We start from the raw sequence: 21,832 nt of genomic DNA on the forward strand, positions 1-21,832 counted from the left end.
TTGGAAGCGAGGCTGACCTGCTGGTGGCCCTGCACTTCTAGCCCTACCTTGGGTACCCAGGAGATTTTGTGGGGCGTGACCAAGAGTCACGGGATGCCCCGGCAGGGACCAATGCAGTATGCGGTCTCTGGAGCTGTCAGAAATATTTGATGTGTCACTTTAGCTAACATGGTCTTTCTGCACTATGCTGCCCCCAAATGGGGATGTAAATAGGATGTGTGCAATTCCGTCTTCATGTTTTCTGTGTATTTTGCTATATTTTCTATTGTGTAATGTTATTGGTTGCAGTGGCTGGTTTCCACCTTGTTTCATGAAAAGTAAATTTGCTACATCCTAACCCAAGTAGTTGAGTCTGTTGCCTTTGTGGGGGAGAGAGGACTGTGCAGTTTGTAAGGGTGGTTGACCCCATCCCCATTGCATGAGTGAGCGCACTATAGCTGACTCACTGACTAGGTGTTATACAACATGCATCAAACTGCCTAGCATAGAAACACAAGTGATTTTCCTGGATTCCTGTGTGTAAATAATACTTGTTTAAAAATGCTTTCATACGTACCACATTCAGGTCTACAATGATTCCAGACAGATTTCTCTGGTCTTCATCTCATTAGGTCCTATGTGCCCCAAATGTCAGATTTCTACAGCGGGCAATCATTCTGTTGCTGTAAGTGATCTTACATTATCTAATCTTTCACATGACTCTCTCCCATGACGTTTGTGGACAGGCTCTACTTTTGAGAGCCTTAGAAGACTTCTCTGTTAGCTTGACTTTTCTATTGAGGGTGAGTATGTAATGTTTTCATGCAAGGTTGAAGTCTATAAGCAGACAACTGAGCACTACAGAAGCCTTGCCTCAGAATTTCCAAAGAAGCATCTGAACTCAGTAGCATCAATACCACTGTGTCCCCCCTCCTTGTCACACTCCTTACATTGGAGGATTACCTCAAATATTGACATGGAAAAGTATGACTCAGAGCACACAGATCACAGGTGAATGATCCGAGCATTACCACACATTACCAGCTCATAACTTTTCCTCATCACAAGCCTTATAGTTGAGAGTTCGCCCTCTAATGTAAGAACTTTAGTGTGAAAGAGTAGGATTCTAAGTAATGAGGATCACCGGGAAGTAATAAGAGCAGAATCTCAAACTTAGAAAATGAGTTAAAAGGCTTCATCTAACACCAAGCACAATAATAATTAATAACCCCCAACACACTCCTCTCATCTGGTGATGTCAGTCTTAAAGCAACTTGGTGAATTTGCCAGATATTTTTATTATTATACGCGATTTCTCAAGCGCATGCCCATCAGAGACCGGTGTCCCAAGTATACAGGTATGTACTAACATGACATGAATTGTTAATATCCTATGGACCCTCCATGATTTATTAGTTTCTTTCTTCTACTAACACAAATTTTTGATAGAAGAAAAAACTAATGCCTCTAATATGCTTCTGACGACATTCTAGATGCTAAAATGTCACTGATAAAAACTGGATTGACAAAAATCAACAATGGGGAAAATATCCGTCAGGAGTAACAAACATGAAGAACGACCCGAAGGCAAAACAGTAACACCGAAAAATGTTTCCACCATGAAGTAGAGGCAGCTAGTCCTTTCTGATTTTCATATTCCTGACATTAAATGGGGACTTGCGGTGGCAATTCCTTACTCTGTAATCGTGTACATACACATGTTGTATCACAAGAGGACAGGATATCACAAGTCCTCTTTCTATCTTAGACAATGAAAAAGAAGTAAAACTCGCGGTGTTCTGCACCATAGTAGAAAAGTGAGATGCCAGCTGCAGCCATACAAACTCCAGCTTTGGCGGATGCACACAGTAAACAATTAGGGAAAGATGCAGAAGCTGGAGATGTGGCAGAAAGACGCTGAAGCAGCACACAAGTTGGTGAAGGAGGGACCGCCACTCCATATAACACTAACAAATGCGCAATTTCTTTCCAAGTTCCATTTTTTCCAACTTTTTTCCGGTTATAATGAACTTCTAAAGGCCGGTTTTGTCATTGATAACCTTGACATAAGCACAAAGGTCCAAAACTTAGGAAGTCCTACTATTCTGCAAAAGACTCTTTGCCCCATTGTACAATTTCCTCTTTCTACAAGCACAAATAACAGGTATGCTTTGGGCAGACCTTTACAGCAGGTTTGCAATCCATTATCTTAGCTTTCCCTTTAATCAAATATATCAAGCAGTAGTTTAGCCCCTTACCCACTCCAACTCAAAAATCCTGGCTCAAATATTACTCTGCAATGTATTCAAAATATTGTCAAAGAAGTAACAAAGTCCAGCAAAACTTGAGAACCCACCCTTACTGGTCAGTCCCACAAACCTTTACAGAAATGTAAGAATAAATATATGTACCTGGAATGACTTGATGAAGGTCCACAGTAGCGTCCGGATTCCTTCTCCTCTGCTCAGAAGTTTCACCAGGCGCATCACACGGAATAGTCGGAAAAAGGTGATGGAGATGCGCGAGTTTTCTTCTGCGTTCTAGAACCCATTGGCATAGAGGCAGCTGTTAAACAGAGGTTGGGGAGCAAAGGACCCTACAAACAGAATTCAGCCTTCTGCAAGGGGCTCACTGCACTGTTCCACTTCAACAGCTACCTGTGTTTCCATAGGCCCAGATACTTATTCAAGCCCTATTCTTCAAGCCCTGCTGCTTTCCACCAACTTGGCCATTCTACAGCTGCTATGCTTTCCTCTGATACCACCGTCTGGCATTGGCCATTCTAATAATGGCAGTCTAGATTTGGGACTAAAGCTGTATGTCTGATGTGTGTGAGTATATAGTGCAGTCAATAGTGCTGGCCGATTACATTCAATGGAAAGAATGCTAATGTACAGCTCTGTCAGTGACACACGAGGCGTTCTACTGCTGTCCATTTAACATTTGGTCTTACTGCTGCCGTCAGTTTAGCCGGGGATTTTATCATGCGTAGAATTCTGCTGTCACCAGTTTAGTTTCTGGTGTAGTTGGTATGTTGGGTATGTTAGTAAAGATGACAGTGTTCTGCTTCTGCCATTCTAGCTATGGACAGGCTGCTGCTGGCAGTATAGCTTTGAAAGTTATGCTGCTGACAGACTAGATTGGGAAATTTTCCCAATCTGATTGTCACCCTTTTGCTGCTGTCAGTCTACCTTCAGTGCTGCAGGGCGGTGGGGTATTTACACAACTGATTCACTCTGGCTGAGGCAATCTCTCAATCTCTTCCTTAACACCTGTCATAGATTGATCTGATGCTGAGGGAGATACCCAAGAACACATCGCTGGCCCAGTGGGAGCCAACGGAGGGCTTCAACCTCAACATCCAAGCGAGCCACTGTTTTTTATTTCAATGGTGTTTGATTCCCGCTCAGTAGCGCTTTGCATCAATGCGAGATCATGTTTTCTCTTGTGAGTACAATCTATAGATTAGTTACTGTGCCTTGCTAATTCCTACTCCATGCTTTTCCCTCCTCTGTCTTCATCAGGTGACCTTCTCCGGTGTTACCTGCTCACTTTATCTCTGCTTCTATGGAGTTCAATCCATACTTTGAACCTTTGGTTCACCCGGTGGCCTGGTTTTCTTCGTGGAATCCATTAAAGACGGCTAACCGAGGATTCCGTACTACTCTCTCTTGATCCATGGGCGATCTCATAAATCAAGGGGTTCTATTTAGAGGTGCACAGTAGTCTAACCAATCCAGGTGTGTTGCCCTCCCTCTTTGCTCGAGCACTGAATACTGGCTGTAACCGGGCAGGCCCTGGATCTCTTATAGCACGGATGGCTTGCGTTATAGACCTTCAGGGGTGAGGGAGAGACACCCGAAGGCCACGACCATTGGAGGAATGACACTCCTTATACCTCCCTATTACACTTTCAGATCCTCTGAGGGTAAACTGGTGAAAGTGCCACTCTTTTGTAAGGTCTGGTTTGGGAAATAAGCACTTAGGATACTGGTGCAGCTGTTCAAAGCGATCCTCCGTACAGATTTAGTACAACTACTAATCATGTCAACTTCCAGACTTTGGTGGTTATTTGACAGTTCTTATTGAAGTCTAGCCTATTCTGACCCAAACAGCCCACACTTTCTTGCCCAAAATAGCCATTCCTACATTCTAGAATGTACCTTAACCTAAACATGTCCTTTTCATGAACTCATACTTCAGTCCCCTACACTCCCTTTGTTACAACAGTGAATACAGGACGGCCTGACTGCTCCCTTGAACCTATGTCTTTCTCACAGACAGACTTACTACAAAAAGGGCCCCATCCCAAACTTCTAAGAGGGAGTATGGAAACTGTGCAGCTCACCCCATCTGCCCCACTCTCCAATCCCATCACCCTCAAACATACCCTCCAGCCCTGCCCACCCCAGCTCCTCCGCTCCCGCTGCAAAAGAGAAGACACAACATCAAGACCAGGAGAGAACCAAACAGTCTGGGCTCCCTGCATGCAGAGTTGTTTACAGGGACTGCGCAGACAACTGTGACCTTCCGCTCTCAATACTTGTGCTGTTGTTGCAGTATTGTCTTCTCTCCCTTTGAGGGCGCTCACGTTGTCCAAAAAACACCAGATGTTCTGGGGTTACAGAGGGCAGAATGTAGCTCTTACCTACTTCCACGATTCCTATTATGTTACTCTCTAGGGTTAGATCGTCTATCCCCAATTATTCTCCCCCTATTTTCCGGTTCTGTCTCTGCAAGACACATTTCTTATTCTCTAGTCTGCTCAGACCACTGACTTTTCTCTTTCTCTTATCCTCCAGACTTATCTGTGCCCAGTTCTCACTATCTTTCACATTCCTCTATTTATACAGTCTTCTTTTTACTCAGCATTAATTTGAAGTCTTATCTCTGACCAACTCCCTATAAATTTCCACATTATCCTTTATCTGCTCACCTTCCTATATGTGTCAGCAATCATCTTAGTCCTCATTTATTCCTCCTTAACTTCGTTACCTTTCATCAGCCTTTCTCTTATTCCTAAGTATTAAACCAATTTGAGTCATTCTAGCTTGTGCTGCTCTTTCAATTATTCTCTGGCCTCAATTCTGCACATCATTTCTACTGCTCCTTCTCTTGTCTCAGATTCTACAACCGGATCCCACTTTCTTCTTCGTTTTCATTCTGTTTACCTTCCTATGGGGTTGCTCATCTTGCTCTACTTTTGTTTCCATTTCTCTTGTTCTTCATTATTACCGCTGAGCAGCATTACTAAATGTTCCCACCCTCTTAAAATGCAGTCTTAATCTCTACCTTTCCTCTTTGTTCTCCTCCGATTCCCCTCCTAAAATCCTTTCCCTGTGGTGATAAATTAGGGCTGCTGCTGCAGATTCTCAAGCCTGGTAAATAAAATCACACCAAAGTCTGTTTCTGGTAACTACTCATAAGTTGGCCCCGGGGTATAGCTGAATTACTAACCAAGACTTGTGGCCAATGCACATTACCTGATATTTTCTCCATGGATGTTGATGCTAAACAGGCTTCAATGGCAGATTTCGTACAGATCAAAGCATGGAAGCTCTCATCTCAGAAAGGCAGGTCAACCAGGTTAGACCTGTAGCTTAAGATATTTTTTAAACTGGCAAGTATTCAAATTTCACAAAAAAGGGAAAACGACTGAAAGTTCTATGTATAGCTTTGTTTCTCAGAGATGGCAAGTGGTGGGGCTCATGCTCCAACTCGCATTGGAAAGCCACATCCAGATTTGAGGGGTGAGGAAAGATCAGGGCGTGCCAGTCTCCCATGCATAGTTTCGACACAGTAGCTGTCAGCTAATATATTCTTTTGACACATAGATCCTCTGGGGATGCAAGAGTGAGAGGGGTGGGTCAGGATGTGTGGCTCTGTACAAGCGGCTCTCAAATGGTCGCTACCAGCTAACATAGACTTTTGAAGCACCGATCCTCTGTGCATCCGAGGGTTGCAAGGGAGAGGAGTGGACCAGGATGCGTTGATGTGTGCATGCAGTTCTGAAATGGTTGCGATCAGCTAATGCAGTCTTTTAAGTCACTGACCCTCCGAGTATCCCCTTCAATGCAGAACGTGTAGATTGTTTTCAAGTGCAAGCACCGTGGAGGCAAAGAGAGCAGGACTTTAATGAAATGGGAGACTGACAGGAGTAACTAACCCTACCCCTTTTCATAAACGAAAGAAATTGCCATCTCTCAAGTTACACATTTGCAGTCCTCTTAATTTAAGAGAACAGTGGTGGCAGCGGGCAAAAAATAGTTCATTGTCCATCCATCCATCCATCCATCCAGCTCTAGTCACAAGCATACTTGCTGCTTCTTGTATGTGTAATCTGGTGCTACCCTTACTGCTCTAAAGCAACCAATCTATTCGTGCCTTAGAGTTGGCTGAACATGTCTCCATGTACTCATTCAGAGGGGGAACACCCACCAAATCCTGGTTTGCAATATTTCTTGCTCAGTGGCAGGGTTACACTGCAAGGCACCATATATGTGAGCTGACACTTGCTGCTATACAAGCCTATACCTGTTTTTGGGGTAGAGAAAGCTAGCTACACTTTATGTCTGTACACCCTCCTCTATCACAGCTTACATGATGACACTTTGAGAGCCATTACTGCAAAGGGACTACAGTAGTTCCCTGGTGACATGGTCATTGTAAAATTGCTTGTGGAAGCTCTGCCAGTGTCCATGAAAATGGCAGATGACAATGGCAATGGGAAAAAAACACAACCCACACTTGCAAAACTAAGCGGGTGGCCATAGCATGTCCATCTGGTTCGAATGTTTATAAGACTTGGCAGATGTTCCACTGACAGGTTAAATTCTTGCATAGATGGGAAATGAATGATTTCTTTGAGGAAAGAGGTCACATTCTCAAGCTGCCTCTCCAGAGTCTGCTCGCTGTTAATTCAAACTAGAAGTGCTCTCGTATTTGGGACACCTGTGGGATCTGGTGCAGGATGAGACCAATCTGCAGGCAGACCTATGGAAAGAAAAACCCTTAAGGATATTTGTAGCACCAGTTGTACTTAAAGATGGTCAAACAAGTGTAGATCCTTGTAGACAACACCACAAGTGCTATTTATGGACAAAGCAATAAGTGGACTATTGGTAGGAGATCAATCAATCAATCAATCAGGATTTATAAAGTGCGGCTAATCAGCCGATAGGGTATCAAGGCACTTGCTGATGTGTCCCTTTCAGAGTTGGCAATGAATGCGCACAGCATCTTATTTGCAGTCGCTACCATCCCTGGGCAAGAGAGCGAGTGGGATTTAGTGAAGGAGATTCTGAACAAAAGCACTCTATCAAACATGAATTACTCTTCGGGACACTATAAACTGGGCTCTCGCTTCTGGAGAAGAGTATCCTCCCAAGAATGGACTTGTGTAACATTGGCTTTGGATGCCCATTATGCAAGAAGGAATGAACATCAACGAATGCCTATCTTAGATCATCATGAAGTTAGTCCGCAATTGTTCCTTAGAAGTGGGTCTCGAGCATCCTGCCACTAACCAAGGTTCTCTGATCAGCAAATGTTCTGTACTCCTTTTGAGTAACATCATTTAACTTTAGAACCTCCCCTAAAACAGGCTGAAATCTCGGATATGCTGCAATTTGTGAAAGTCCAGTCCCATATCAGAAAGGCCTATTGATCATAATATGTACAGTGCCATGTCAGGTAGCCTAAGGACTTGCTTGGTTGCAGTAACAAATTATTTCTCAATACACGTTTCTTCTCTGAGAGTGGTGGGGCAATGCATATATAAAGTGCCCAAATACATATTGGTTATCTCTAGTGTCTATAGAATCTGTAGTCAGACAACCATTTGCAGATTTAAAAAACATTGGTCCTTGGAGGCTATAGATGGTTTTGTACAATTTCATTGTTACTTAAAGGTATTTAACATGAGAATAATGTCTGTCCTTACTTCGGCTACAAGTAAGTTTACATTAAGGAGTCATCATCTATTCAGTTTTCCCCTGGATTAAGCTGGTCTAGATCTTTATTCATAAGCTCCCTCGTATAAATAGAATGGTTCCAAATATATAACTAGATTTAGGAAAGGTAGAGCACGTACAGGTTTTTTAAAGCTCTTGATCTATGGTCTGGCGACAGGGAACAGTGCAGTCAGAGCTGGCTGACTGCGTTCAATGAAAAGAATGCTAAGGCACTTCCCCCACGGCAGTAATACTAATGGTGCTAACTCATCTCGTCCTTCTTTGCAGCAAGAGATTTTCAAACTTGCAATTAGTTGGTACTGAGAAGTATTTATTTCTGAGCTCATCAGTGTTTACTAGTTATGCAGCTTTTCCTGAGCCATCAACACAGCAAGAGGGTCCCATGTAGCCCGAAGAACACATTACTAGCAACAACAGCACAAGATGTCCTTTATGAATCATGGACATTATTAAATATAGCTGGACTTCTCCTTCAAACTAATAACAACTCCCAGAATGCACTGGGTCTAGAGAACCAGCATGTGTCTAGATAAACCCGGTAGACCCATTTACCAATTGATCAGTGCCATGCGTTAACAGCGGGATACCTTCACGGTTCTGGATCTCTCCTGGTAGTTCCTTAAGCGACACAACAAGAGGTCAGTTATTACAAGAAAGCTTGGGATGCACAAGAAATACAGTACAAATACACATCAAATGCACAGTTCTGGGGCACCAGACTCACCACAAAATGCACAACACCGCAGCTACATGCAAACAATAGGCTAAGCCTACACAGAAAATAAAATGCCCACCCTGCGAGCGGGTGGAGGGCGGCAAAGTGTGCTAGAGGTTCAGTGAGAGAGGGGAGGTTGTGTGTCAGAGGCATGGTGAGAGAGTGCACTGTTGGGTGTGGTCTTACCATTGAGGAAGAACATTGGGTATGTTCAGCTGGCTTTAAAGAAAGGCAGACAGAAATAAGCTGTATTAAGTCTCCAAAGAAGTGTCCCAATTACTAGGTCTAAACAAGCAACAAGATGGTGGGTAGAAAAAAAGAACAACACAACAACAGAAAAATTGACTTGGGTACATATCTTTCCTTAGCCCTTAGATCCCCGCCTAATTTGGTCACTAATGATGAGATTTATTTAGTGTTCAAACATCAACTAAACTCAAAGAAGTGGCATACAGTTAAGAGTAATAAGTCTTCCAATGCACATCTTCCAAAGGATATCGCTAGTACAAAGTTCTACAGTGCAGGCCGAGCCGCTCCTGGGGACCCTAATGAGTTCCTTCACAGCATAACGATTACCGGCTGCGGGAAGGTTAGTATTCAGTTGGGAAACAAATCCATTTGTACCCTTACTATTTCATGATTCTGTGTTTATTTACTTGGGCTCTTTACTGGAATCTTTGTTATTTATAAATGTACTTTCCATTGAAAATTCTGACTCACCTAAGATGTTCTTCAACTGTATAGTAGCTAGAATGTCCAACGTTGGGTCTACGAAGGCCAGATTTATGCCAGATTTTCAGGATATTGAGACAAGATAAATTTACATGCAATTTATTTAAATGGAAATCATTCTCACAGAATGACTCTTTGGCATGGATCTGGACTTTTTAGGCAGATGCAAGACACCTCTGATCGGTAAGTACAAACCTCCAAAGGGAAAGGCCTAAGAAGTTAAACATTTCTTGCTGGCCGCTAACTTTTTTCTAGTTCACACACAAAGCATGAACAATACTGCAACAATTTATTAATTTGTCCAAATATATAAAAGGGACAGGGAGCAAGTAGTATATCTGGAAGATTTCTTTTGCAAATGACTTTCAATTCTGTTGTACACAGTTACGTGCTCATTGGTGGATTTGTATATTACTGAATTAAACAGGGGTGCCTATATCAATCCTATTTAGGATCTGTGAAGTTGGTGGTGAGGGAAGTGTTTTTTTCCCAAAAATGTTTTTAATACAGAATTAAGTTATATTATAATGCAAAATCCTTTCGTTTCACCCAGGCCAGAATGACAAGAAGAAACCGGATATCACCTAGCTTCAGATTGGAGCACTGTGGATAAAACAGAAGCTCTATAATTCAGATCTCAAAGTGGTGTTTATGCCTTTAACTACAGGGTAGAGTTCTCAGAACAGACTGGGCTGATAGGTGTGCAGCTCCCAGGTAAGTGTTCCATCTACAACGGGACTTTTAGCCTTTCAAGAGCTCATCATTGTGTTTGTAGTGCCTTCCATGTGACAAGCCACTAAAAGTGATGACAAGTATAAATTTTAAACTTATCTTATTTTAATAACTAAGGGGCATATGATATTCCTTCACATTCACTCCTGACACTAAAACAGTGATTTATGGACCTTTATCTAGCTTATATTCATGCTAATGTGCTTTACAGGACAAAAGGATTTAGAATGGTGTTGGTCATATATATGGCTCAGCTTTTTGTGAAGGAGTATATTAATTAGATGACCATCAGTACTGACCAAACTCTAGAAAGCTAGTATTTTGCAGATAAGAAACATCAAAACTCGTTAGTTTGCCTTTGTTATCTCTTTAAAACTGATAATTGACAGTACATCAAAATTAAATTTGTTCTGTACGGTTTAAAGATTCCTCTCCTTCTGCCGTATCTTCATTAGACAAACCACCACGCCCGAATATAAGGCAGGATGTAAACTTAAGTATAACCTGTATAAAATATAGCGTTTTATGAAGAGAGTACTGCTGCTAACATGCGGCTTTCGGAAGTGCCAAAAATGTCTGTGCATAAGTCAGGAAGACACTAGTGCTTTTAAGTGTGCAATTAGTTTCTAGCAAATAGATTTGGTCAATACCTTTGCCTATTAAAGTGAGACACACTGAGGCACGCACACTTGAGCACATTTACAAAGTCAGTCAGAAGCATGCAAAAACATACAAAGACACACTTGAATACATGTGCATATGCACGATTGCAAAAAACACTGGGTACATGTGCAAATACTCACTATTTATATGCCATAGTACATTTTAGCAGTGTCTATGCAGCTCTCAATTAACAGCATTATATCTAGTATTATCTGCTGCGATCATTTGTGAATGTATGAACTGGGACCCTTGTGATATCCCAGAAGAAAGAACAAGATGCACCTTGAAGGCAGCAGGAAGAACCATTAAACCGTACAGAGCTCAATTATGTTTTTTCTTGTCACCTGGAAGAAAGTACCTACGGTAACATCATCCAGCAGAATGGGGCACAATCAGTGAATAACACCATACAGGCTGAACATTTAGAACGGCACACCAGCGGCTCCGCCCCTTGGCTGCTGCTGCTTCTGTCTTGCCATCTTTGACTCAAATTTCAGTCTGAGAATTAGAAATGGGAGAGTAAAAGCTTCTGGTACTAGCAGAGCCTTGCCACCCACACCCACTTGTATTCTGCCCGCTTCATCTCTAAAGGTTCCCGGTACTACCTGCTACTTGTAGGACTAACATGTGTGAACATATGTGGATGTAGAACTCAATGCTGAAAAGAGTTGCTAACAATAATAGGGATACTGGCTAATTTTTGTCAGTAGGGCTGGCCCTGCTTCATTTGCAGATAGGGTTCTCAAAACGGAAACAAGTACCTCTGAGAAGTTTTGGGCAATTGAAAAATGCTATGGATTCATTCACTGAACTTTAGCAGCCCAAATTTCCAATCAGGACACCATCCAGGTATTTAGAAAGAAAGACAGTTTTGGGGCCAGGAAGTACCTACTCTAAGAAGCTCACCTGTGAGTCATACACATGTGGAAGCCACAGCTGGAGAGTGGGGCAACATATGCATTTACCCCGTGTGTAAATCACAATCCAAAAGAAAATAAATAAAATAAGTTCAAGAAAGCTCTAGGTTAGGATGTCAAAGACCCTCTTCACTGGCATACGTAAAGCTATCCTGATTTAACTTAATATGTGTGTGTTTCTAGACTGTAGGTCTAAAATAATTTATGCCCATGGTGCACTGATGGCAGAACTTTAGCAGCCAGCGAAGGGCTTGGGAGCTAACAACCAAAAAGACAGACAGACAAATGGACATACACGAAGACAGAGAAAGACTGAACTAAGGAAAAGGTAACTTGTGTCCTCCTTCAACCCATCCTTGTACCCATTAGTGGGGGGGGGCACATATCCTGTTTGCATAGTATTCTGTGTTTGAATACTTTGCAGTTTTGCAAAAGAAGATCAAAACATTTAATTATACCAGAGAATAGACACTGAAGTTATAAGATAATTCAGGAGAAGGGGTGGTGATCATAGAGAAGAGAAAAGGAAGCTAGAAGAAGACAAAGCACGATGAGCAGAAGCACCTCAGCAAAATAAGCCTAAACATGAGAGAGGGAGAATTTGAGTAGGAAAGAAATAGGAAATAGATTTCATGATTAAGGAATTAAATGAAATCAAATAGAAAGGTAAGAGATGAAGGAAAAACAAAGGTAATGAAAACAGTAACAATAAAAGGTACAATAATAAAGATTTGACATCTGAAATACTGGGAAAAGTCAGACGTGGACCACAGAAAAGCAATATAGTAACAGAAAGAAGAGGCAGGAGGGAAAAAAGAATTTAGAGGAAAGTTAATGGTGAAAAGGGAACATAAACCAGAAAGTGGGAACATTAAAAGCATGAGAGAAAATGAAGGGAAAGGAGAAAGGATAAATGAACAAGCACAAGAATAATGGAATTTGAAAGAAAAAGTGGCAAATGAAATGATAGCTTGGAAGCTAAGGAAAATAGAACCAAATGTTGGGGAAAAGACAGGAACAATAGCTGAGAAACAACAAGGGAAGGAGAATGGAAACCTAGAATGAAGGGAACTTTGAGGAGTTAGAGAAAAATAGAGTAAACACTATGATTGGGAAGAGAAAATTAAAAATGATGTCATTCAATGGTCAAATTCAGGATGCTAGGCAAAAGGAAAACAGAATGACAGGGTAATGGGTACTGGGAGAGCCAAAAGTGGAAAGGAGGGGAAAGAAAGGAACAAATAATATGGAATGGTGAAATTTGAAAAAAAAAGAGAGTTCAGTGGTCTTGGAGTTTCGAATAAAAAAGACTAGGCAAGAAAGTGGGTACAAACGTACAGAAAGAACACACACAACAAAAAACAATGGTGAGGATGATGAAGGAGTAGGGGGCAAAAAGGTAAAAAACACAGAGGAAAATTACTGGAAGAAAAATATATAAGGCGAAAGAGTATGCAAGAAGTCAAGGCCAAATTAGGAGGAGAAAAAGATCGGATGGAAAGAATGAGGAAATTATAAAGGCCTCGGAGTGATGGGAGGAGCGAAAGAGGACAGTGGTTGTGAGGAAAATGGAAAGAGGAAGGGCAACTCTGGTACAGAAGGGAAAGATAGCAAAGGTAAGAAGAAGAAATTCTTTTCATATAGAAATGCTCTGTTGACATCCTCCCTACAGAGACATCAGGGAACATACTTCTGGAGTAGTCGCCTTTCATATAAACAGATGTATGTGTCGTCCAGCTAGCAGTGCGATTCGAAGGGACAGTTGTACAAGGGGGCGGTTTCCATTTACTGGGAGCCAAGGCCAAAGAAAGTTTATCATGCTACCCAGTCATCCAAAAGGGGATCTTTGAAAGCTTAAATTTCCATGGGTTTGGGGCCATCAGCACTGTCTGAAATGAAATCCAGGTAAAAAAAAAATATATGACCCACATTATAATTGTGCAAAATGGTAGGTGTAACGCAAACAAGTTTCAAGGGCTTAAGTAGAGTGGAGAAATGAAGTCTGTTGGAATCCCATAAGATTGCAATCAGTGCAAAGTGACCAACGGGTGGCACCCATCCCTGTGGCAGAAGCAATCCTCGGGTACAAATCGAAACCCATCACTGAAAAAGCGATACTTCCCAGATCCCTTCACTGAGACAGTACTGCAGCCAAGCCTAGTGTGCTGCTGCATAATGTAACAAATGCTACAGGAGTTCAGGGTCAGTTTATCACTGCTATCTGTGTCTGTTGTACACTCCAGGAAACATTTCTCATTGTATAAAAGTGCCGCAAGTCTGCATAACCATCTTTAGTGCAACAGAGAGAAACATGTACCTGGCACAGGATCGAACCTAGGGCCAGATGTGCCAAAGGATTTTACCTATTCTGTGTCTATGTGAAAATGCTTTAGTACATATGGCCCCAAGTCTTTGAAACATTCTGAACAGGCAGGTTAGATGCTGACAAAACACTGCTTCCCATTCACACCACTTGCTCTTCCTGACAACAACTGACGCTGAGCTGCTCCAGCAGTACAACAGCTCTCCCTTTTTGTTCCATTCCCTCCTCTACCCCTGAGAAGGCCCTCGCATTTCCAAAGGCTGGTGATTTGTTTGCCAGTCTTATTTACTGGAAATACGACAACTCCTACATGAATGAAATACAGGAGTCAAAATGGCATTATGGGCCGGAGCCACACTTCCTGCAAAGTCACTGCAAAAAACACCCATAATAACTTTCACCTGCGCACCAACGGATGAGAGGACGAACAATCATTGACCTCATGTGTTTACACGCAGAAGCACCTCACTTCCTCACACATGTACGCAGAAGGCACATACAAGTGACCTGATAAGAGATCACACACAGGCACATTCAAAGCAGGTGAATTGCAGTATTGAAAAGAACTGACAGTTTATAAATCAAAAGCAATCACACAAAAGTACAGCACACAAAGAATAGTGCATAAGCAGAGATGCTAACAAGTACGCACAGGTACAGAAGCGCCCAGAAGCACGCAAAACGTGCAATAAAGTAGGCACAACCAACATGTGTACTTAACCGAGCACAGTCAGCACCCAAACACAAAATACCAAGTCACTCAATGAAATAAAACCACAAGATTGAATGTTCCGACAAGGGCCGAAACCTGACGCGGGCCAAGCACCTGCATAAGCAGACTGCACATATATAGCAGCACGTCAGCATAACCAGAAAACGTCTACATGCAAATAGCATCATAAAAGCAAATACAGCACTTCAGGATGCCAAAAACAGACAGCACTGACATATAAACTCAAATCCAAACCCAAAACGGGATGCAGCCCAGGCATAAACTCACACCTAAATACACAGCGCACACTTCACGTTAAGCACACACAAACAGATCGGGCAGTTATACAAACATGTTAACACAAGCAAAGAAAGCATACAAACCACTTCACACAAACAATTATATTTCAAACGACTAAGAAGAGCTTACAAATAGGTATAGATAATTCCTCCTGATTTGGGAATCGGGGAAATTAACTGGATACAAAATATCTAGTAATATTTTTGATAAAAAGCACATAGAGCACACATATGTCCAAAGACAGACAGGACTCCTGAACAAGCTCACATCCAGGAAGGCACATATGCTACAAAGCTTTCAGAGCATAAAAGCACTAAAATACAAACTCACGCTGCTTCAGTACAAACTCATTCAGACAAGTTCACAAAAATACATGAAAACGCCTACACAAAGGATAAGACACACATAAGTCATCTCACTAGCCACAAAAAACACATTTCTACATAAACCAAAATGATGCCAGTAAAAGAAACACCACTTGTAAATTCATCCTAACAAAATGAGCGCGGGAAACACACACACACACACAAATATGATCAGAACACAGACACACACACATACACGAGTATGTGATCAAAACAACTTAGAACAAGCTGACACCAGGAAACAAAACAAACACATGCACAGGTGGCAATACCACACAGGAAGAACAACACACTCAAACAAGAGATAAAAAGCAATATATAATGCCTGAAATAAAGTTTAAATGAGCAAAATGAGCACAATCTCAAGCAAGAAGAACAAGAAGTTATGTCATTCAAAAAGACAAAGACATCAGTAAGAACATATGCTTGTAAGCTCACACAGGTAGATGCATCATATATATTAAGAAGTTCACATATGAAAATGCACACCACACAATAAGTTTGTCCTAGATAAATAGATTACTTGTTCTACGGAATAATACTTCCTCCAGAAATAGGATTCTCCAGAACCAGGGATTCTGAGTCAGGGGATCGAGGTGAACACACAACAAGGCCTAACAAGCTCACCTATGCTATCAGATTCATGCAAGTAGACACACACAGAAGCAGAGTCAGCACTCGCACAACAAGCTCATACAAATGAAAAGCTCGCACCAGCAAATCACTGATATTAACAAACTCCAGAAGAACCAGCACTTGCATTTCTGTAATATCAACCAAACGGATTGACCACAGACTCACGGCAGAAAATCCAATACGGGGATGCTAACCCGCACAAGTACTTACAAGCACACCTCAGCACATAAAGAACTCAATAACCAGGCGGCCTAAATAACACATTCACAATTTCACAGAAAGAGAGTGTGACTGCACACACGCTAGCAAGTAAAAGACACTGAATAGATGATTTACTGATCTTCAACTTGACACTACACAAGCACACTGGCACCTTGACACCAGAAGATATAGTAATTTGAACACACAAAGTCCAAACAAGAATAAAACAGATAGAGAACTTACCCTTACCAACATATACAATCGGTACACAAATACAAGTAGGTATGTCAGGAATGGAACTACAACCCACATACTAACACAATCATTCCTGTCAATACATTCAATGAAGCAGATGCCACACACATCAACTGGTAACAAGACCACATACACACTTTAAGCAAGACCTGCTGCGATCATGAACCTGGGTGAATTATGAGCCACCACTTAAGCACCTCTTCAACCTTGCTGGTGGCCCTAAATCCTAAGGGTTGGTGGCCCCATTGCCCGAAGGAAGGTAAAATTTGCCAAAACCTTGCCCCTTTTGCCTGAGTTGGTTGCAGTTTAACAGAATGAACTCCAGCCCTCTTCAGAAGGCTCCAAGTCAATGGAAACAGACAGGACTTTGCGAAGGAGAAATGTATAAAACATAAAATAGCTGTCCGCTGGACCATGGCAGAGGGGTGAAGTATCTCATGGGAGCTGGCACTCTGTGTGAACTGCATGGCATTAAAATGAAGAACAGTCACTGGCCTGACGCCTTCAGGTCCACCCCAGCCAACGGGCTGTGGAGGTGAAGCATGCTGTGAAGATCAGAACCGAGTGCACACTCACAGAATGTCAATGACTCCAGAACAACACACAGACAGAGGCACACACGCATTCCCTTAGTCTACAAAGAGATACGTGCAAGGGGTAGAGGGTGGGAAGAGTGCAAGCCTCACTAATATAATCATTCCTTTAACTTGGAAGGAGTAGCAAAGGGCAGTGCAAACATTCTATGCTGTGATTCGCTCAACTGTAGGGAACTACTAGCAGGGGGTGCCTAGAGATAATTTAAACATGCCAGTTAACAAGGGGACAGTGCAAAAAACCCATACGAACTGTATAGCAGGAGAAGGCACAAGGCGAGGTGCAGCTGAACAGGTAAAGACAGCTGGTTGCTCGTTCAAGCTATGAGAGTTGGACAAGGGCTCAGTACCTGTATCTGATTAATGGTTCCATCCAATATAGAGTGCATTCTGTGGTTAGTGGGCAATGGAAGTGGATCTGCAAACTTTTACTAGGAAGCCTTGCAGTATCACTCTCTGATACTTCAAAAACACGATCGTGGCTGTTGGAAGGTTCTGCCCTACAGTAGAGCTTCAGCCCAGCTGTATATCCCGGCAGAGGGTAGTCACGGGGAGTCATTACAAAAAGAATTAAATGCCAAGCGGGCTAACCGTTTACAGCTGACACCAATTCCAGGTCATGTTATGCCCAATGGGACAACTGGTTCAAGTTAGTCCCAGCAAACAATTTCCAATGAAGACCTGATGTTCGCTTTAAAATATCTGGATTCTCCAATAGTAAATGTCTCAGAGGAAAATGTCACATACATGGAATGAATTGTCAGCTGCTAATGCCATTTCAGGTTTGCCCTTGTGGTATCCTAGCAGACCCGTTACTTGGGTTAACGAGGGACACAGCATCCCTCTGGCACAGCCTGATTCAAGCTCCGACTGACCCACATTTTGAGCACCACAGTTACTGATGACGAAGGCATTGGTGATTTCATGGGAAAATCTGAAATTCTGTTTTGTCGTGTTCTTCCATGCCAACTCACTGACAGTTTTTCTTTTACAAAGAACCGAGTCTAAGACAAACATGAAATGGCCGGGGTCTGGTGATCTCTTCTTAGGCAGATCTCAGAAAGAGACTGTTTTGTAGTACATCATGTTCAATAAGAGATTTTATTTTTGATTTTATAAATTCTTGATCTCTCTTGATGTCCATGTCTACTGTGGACTTCACAAAATCATATTTGAACCTCAATTAGCAAGGTTAACCAGAGAAACATAACGTGTCTGTTGAAAGCTGCTGACATTACCGCATGTTTTAGATGGTGCCAAACCCATGCCAGAGCACAAATCATAAAGTTATAATCAGGGCTGTGGCCAGATATGTTCATAAAGTTTCTGGTTACGGGTCACCGTTAGACCTTAATGCGTGATCACACTAGTACACCAGAAGACCGATCATTAAAGTGAAGCCAAAACCTTCTTCCACAACACAAGCTTCCAATGGATGAAGGATGAGAGACACTCTTAGTTATGTTCTTGCTGACAGAAAGATGTCAGAGGGTGTATAAAAAGAGGACTCTATTTCTAGAAGAGATGAGGGAATTCTGGCTCACGTCCGCTCACAAGTGCTTCTGAGGTGTCTAAGTGGAGTGACAGCTGATGAGGATGCCATCTTTGGATTACTGATTTCGCTTCGTGCCAACATCCTGATATCATGTTTTGATTGGGTGAAAACACTGGCTTTTGAATCAAAATCATGAGTCCCATTTCATCATTTTACAAACTGTTTCATCCGAAGTACACTGCATGGCCATGACATCAAACATCAAGCTGTACACTTAGTACTTTGCAGTCGACTTGATGTGGCAGCTATGTAAATATTGGTCATTCATTTCTCATCAGATCGTTATTTCACTTGCACCTACATCAGGTCAAAAGACAATTTATAGAACACACTTTGTAAGCATCTGCTCTATAAGAGTGTAAAGTTGGTATTATTTTGCACAGGACTCTCCATTTCGCCATTCAGTTCTTCCTACACTGTGAGACCTCACAAAGGAGGATAGTACTTGGTGTATGTTGGCCTGTGCAGGGAATGTATGTAAGACAAAGGCCTGATTCACAAAGGTAACTTACGTTTGTAAGTCTAAACTTTTGATTACATTTAATACTATTTGGTATTAACAAACTGCACTTTTGTAGTAACTTACACTTTTGTAATGCAGCACTACATATGGATACATGCACTGATACGGCAACACCTTCATATAGAAAATAATGGGGGTAGGGACCTAAAATAAAATCCTAAAGGAAATAATGCTAAATTAATTTAAATTATTTGAAAAAGTTAGAAATACAAACAAATATGTTAAAATGTATAGAAATAGTACATATTTGCTGTTTAATTATAACATTTATGCACCTATTTTATTATTTAAAATGTAATGTAGCATTACATTTTATTAAAATTGCAATACGTTTAATTAACTATATGCATACCTTTTAATAATTATTAATGTATATTAAAAAACAAAATTTCTTCAATTGAGAATTTTCTTTAATTTAAACTTCTGAAAAATACATTTTAATTAAACAATATTTCCAATTAAATTTTAATTCAAAATTAATTTAATAGTGCTGTAGCATTCATTCTATGTTGCTCTACATTTAAAGTACATACAGAAAATGAATTGTCAATAATATTCAACATAAATATGTTTATTATTTATTTTTAAGGTAAATAGTGTTTCCTGCACTTCGTCAAAGGGAGACTCCAAAGTCACAGCTTAGAGTCTAGGTATGGTAAAGTATAAGGAAAACAAAAAAAATTTTTTTTATCTTGAAACAAATATTAAAAATATGTTTATGTTAAATATTAATGTAAATTAATGTTATGCATTTACTTTAAATGTAGAACAAAAGAGAACAAATGCTACAGCACTATGAAATTAATTATTAATTAAAACTTTAATTAATGAAAAAATATTACATTCTAATTATTTTTCTGAAGTTAAAAAAGATACATTTCCACCTTAAATTAATTGATATACATTAATAAGTGCTAAAAATTGTGAATAGAATTAATTCAAATTAATGTAATATTTGTAAAAACATGTAATGTTACATTATGTTTGAAATTACAAATAGGATATTAATAGTTTATCATTGTACATTTGTTTACAGTTAATGTTAAATTATATTTATATTGTAACTATTTTTAATCTAATTTCATTTAACATTATATCCTATAGGCTTTTGTTTTAAGCCATTACTTCCTTTATGTGTAGTGCTCAACTTACTACAAAAGTGTGAATTACTACAAAATGGTATACTACACATTTAAGGTACCACAAAATTGCAATTTATTACAAAAGTTTAAGCTACATGTGTAAGTTGCTACAAAAGTGTAGTTTGTGAATAACACTTTGAAATACATTTTGTAGTACTGCTGTAGTACTATATAACTTACTACAAAGTGCAGTTTGTGAATCAGGCCCTCTGTATTTAAAGCTGGTGTGAATGTAGGAAAAATATGCAGCAACAATAATTTACATGTGGTAATAGCCTGTACATGTATGTCTACGATGGAGTGGTGCATGGATTTTTGTTAACAAGGTAGGCGGTGTGTCTAAATTTGTATACAAATGTCAATACCTTTGAAGTAAAGTGCACAGGCACCTGTGGGTGTGCTCATGGGTTTAAAGACAAGTCTGTGTGTATTCATGGGCTTGTGGATTTGGTATCTGTGTCAAGCCCATCTGTGTTAATGGCAGTCTGAGTGTGTATTATTCAGAATTTGTTAGTAGAGATATATATTTGAGCAAGCCCAAAGTAGTGTGAGTGTGACTATGACACAAGTTATATGATGGGTTGGTACCAGTGTTGAAGGTAAAAACATTAGTCTTCTAGGCAGAGAAAAAAGTGAGTGTTTTTATTTGACTTTACTTGTGTTTACACTAATGTGGATGGCATTTAACATATCATAAAACAAAACATAAAGCAGAATTTTAAAAAAATGGAAAAGTAAAGGTAACAAACCCCATTTTTACTGCTATATTTGAGAACTGAACATAGACATATATTACCCCCTTAACCTAACCCTGTTACTCACTCCTTAACGTAACGTTTCTCCCTTTACACAGTGTTGTTTCAGTCATTTTATGTGCATTTTATGTGGAAAATACACATACTTCCTCTCTGTATCACGCCCTTCTCCCCACCCTATATACACCACCACTCCTTCCATTGCTCTAACTCTAAACCAAACCCTAATCTGACCATACCCCAGCCATTGTCCAAATCATACTACCAACCTCTATTTCCACCTTAACCGTAACATATTCTCTTACATAATCATCTACTGTATCCTAACCCTAATCAGACACCATAAGTTAACCTAACCTCTTACCCACTTCCTTATCCCTTCCCTAATTTACAACAATCTTAAACTTAACTTTTTCCTTAATCCATTCCTGTACACTTACATCATTCCTCATATCTTACCTTACTCAACCTACTACAAACCACCTGTGCTACCATAACCAATTCCTTTATTTTGTACATGGCTGTATCTGACTCTTAGAATACCAATTCTGTGAAATAATTTTTTCTAAATCATTTAGTTGAAATTGCCAAGTGGAATGAAATTTACCATTTATGAGAAATGAATTCATAGAATGACGTTTTTCAAAATTTTTATTTTAAATGCTTTTGTTTTTAGGTGTAAATGCCATGAATTTTAAAAATGTATTCTGTATTTTACATATAACTTTCACAGATCCGAGTGACTTCACCTCCTTTCAATA

At 40.5% G+C, this 21,832-nt stretch overlaps 1 protein-coding gene across 1 annotated transcript in view; it reads right to left on the reverse strand.

Annotated features, from left to right (window-relative positions):
- CACNA1C (calcium voltage-gated channel subunit alpha1 C) overlaps window positions 1-21,832 on the reverse strand; it is a 1,395,795-nt gene that overhangs the window by 195,923 nt on the left and 1,178,040 nt on the right. Inside the window, exons 33-34 of the mRNA XM_069228081.1 lie at window positions 8,854-8,886; window positions 2,391-2,519 (exon numbers count right to left, since the gene is read on the reverse strand). Of these exons, the coding sequence (XP_069084182.1) occupies window positions 2,391-2,519; window positions 8,854-8,886 (162 nt within the window). The remainder of the gene's footprint in view (window positions 1-2,390; window positions 2,520-8,853; window positions 8,887-21,832) is intronic.

The sequence above is a fragment of the Pleurodeles waltl genome, chromosome 4_1 (assembly GCF_031143425.1).
Source record: "Pleurodeles waltl isolate 20211129_DDA chromosome 4_1, aPleWal1.hap1.20221129, whole genome shotgun sequence".
In the NCBI taxonomy this organism is placed as follows: Eukaryota; Metazoa; Chordata; class Amphibia; order Caudata; family Salamandridae; genus Pleurodeles; species Pleurodeles waltl.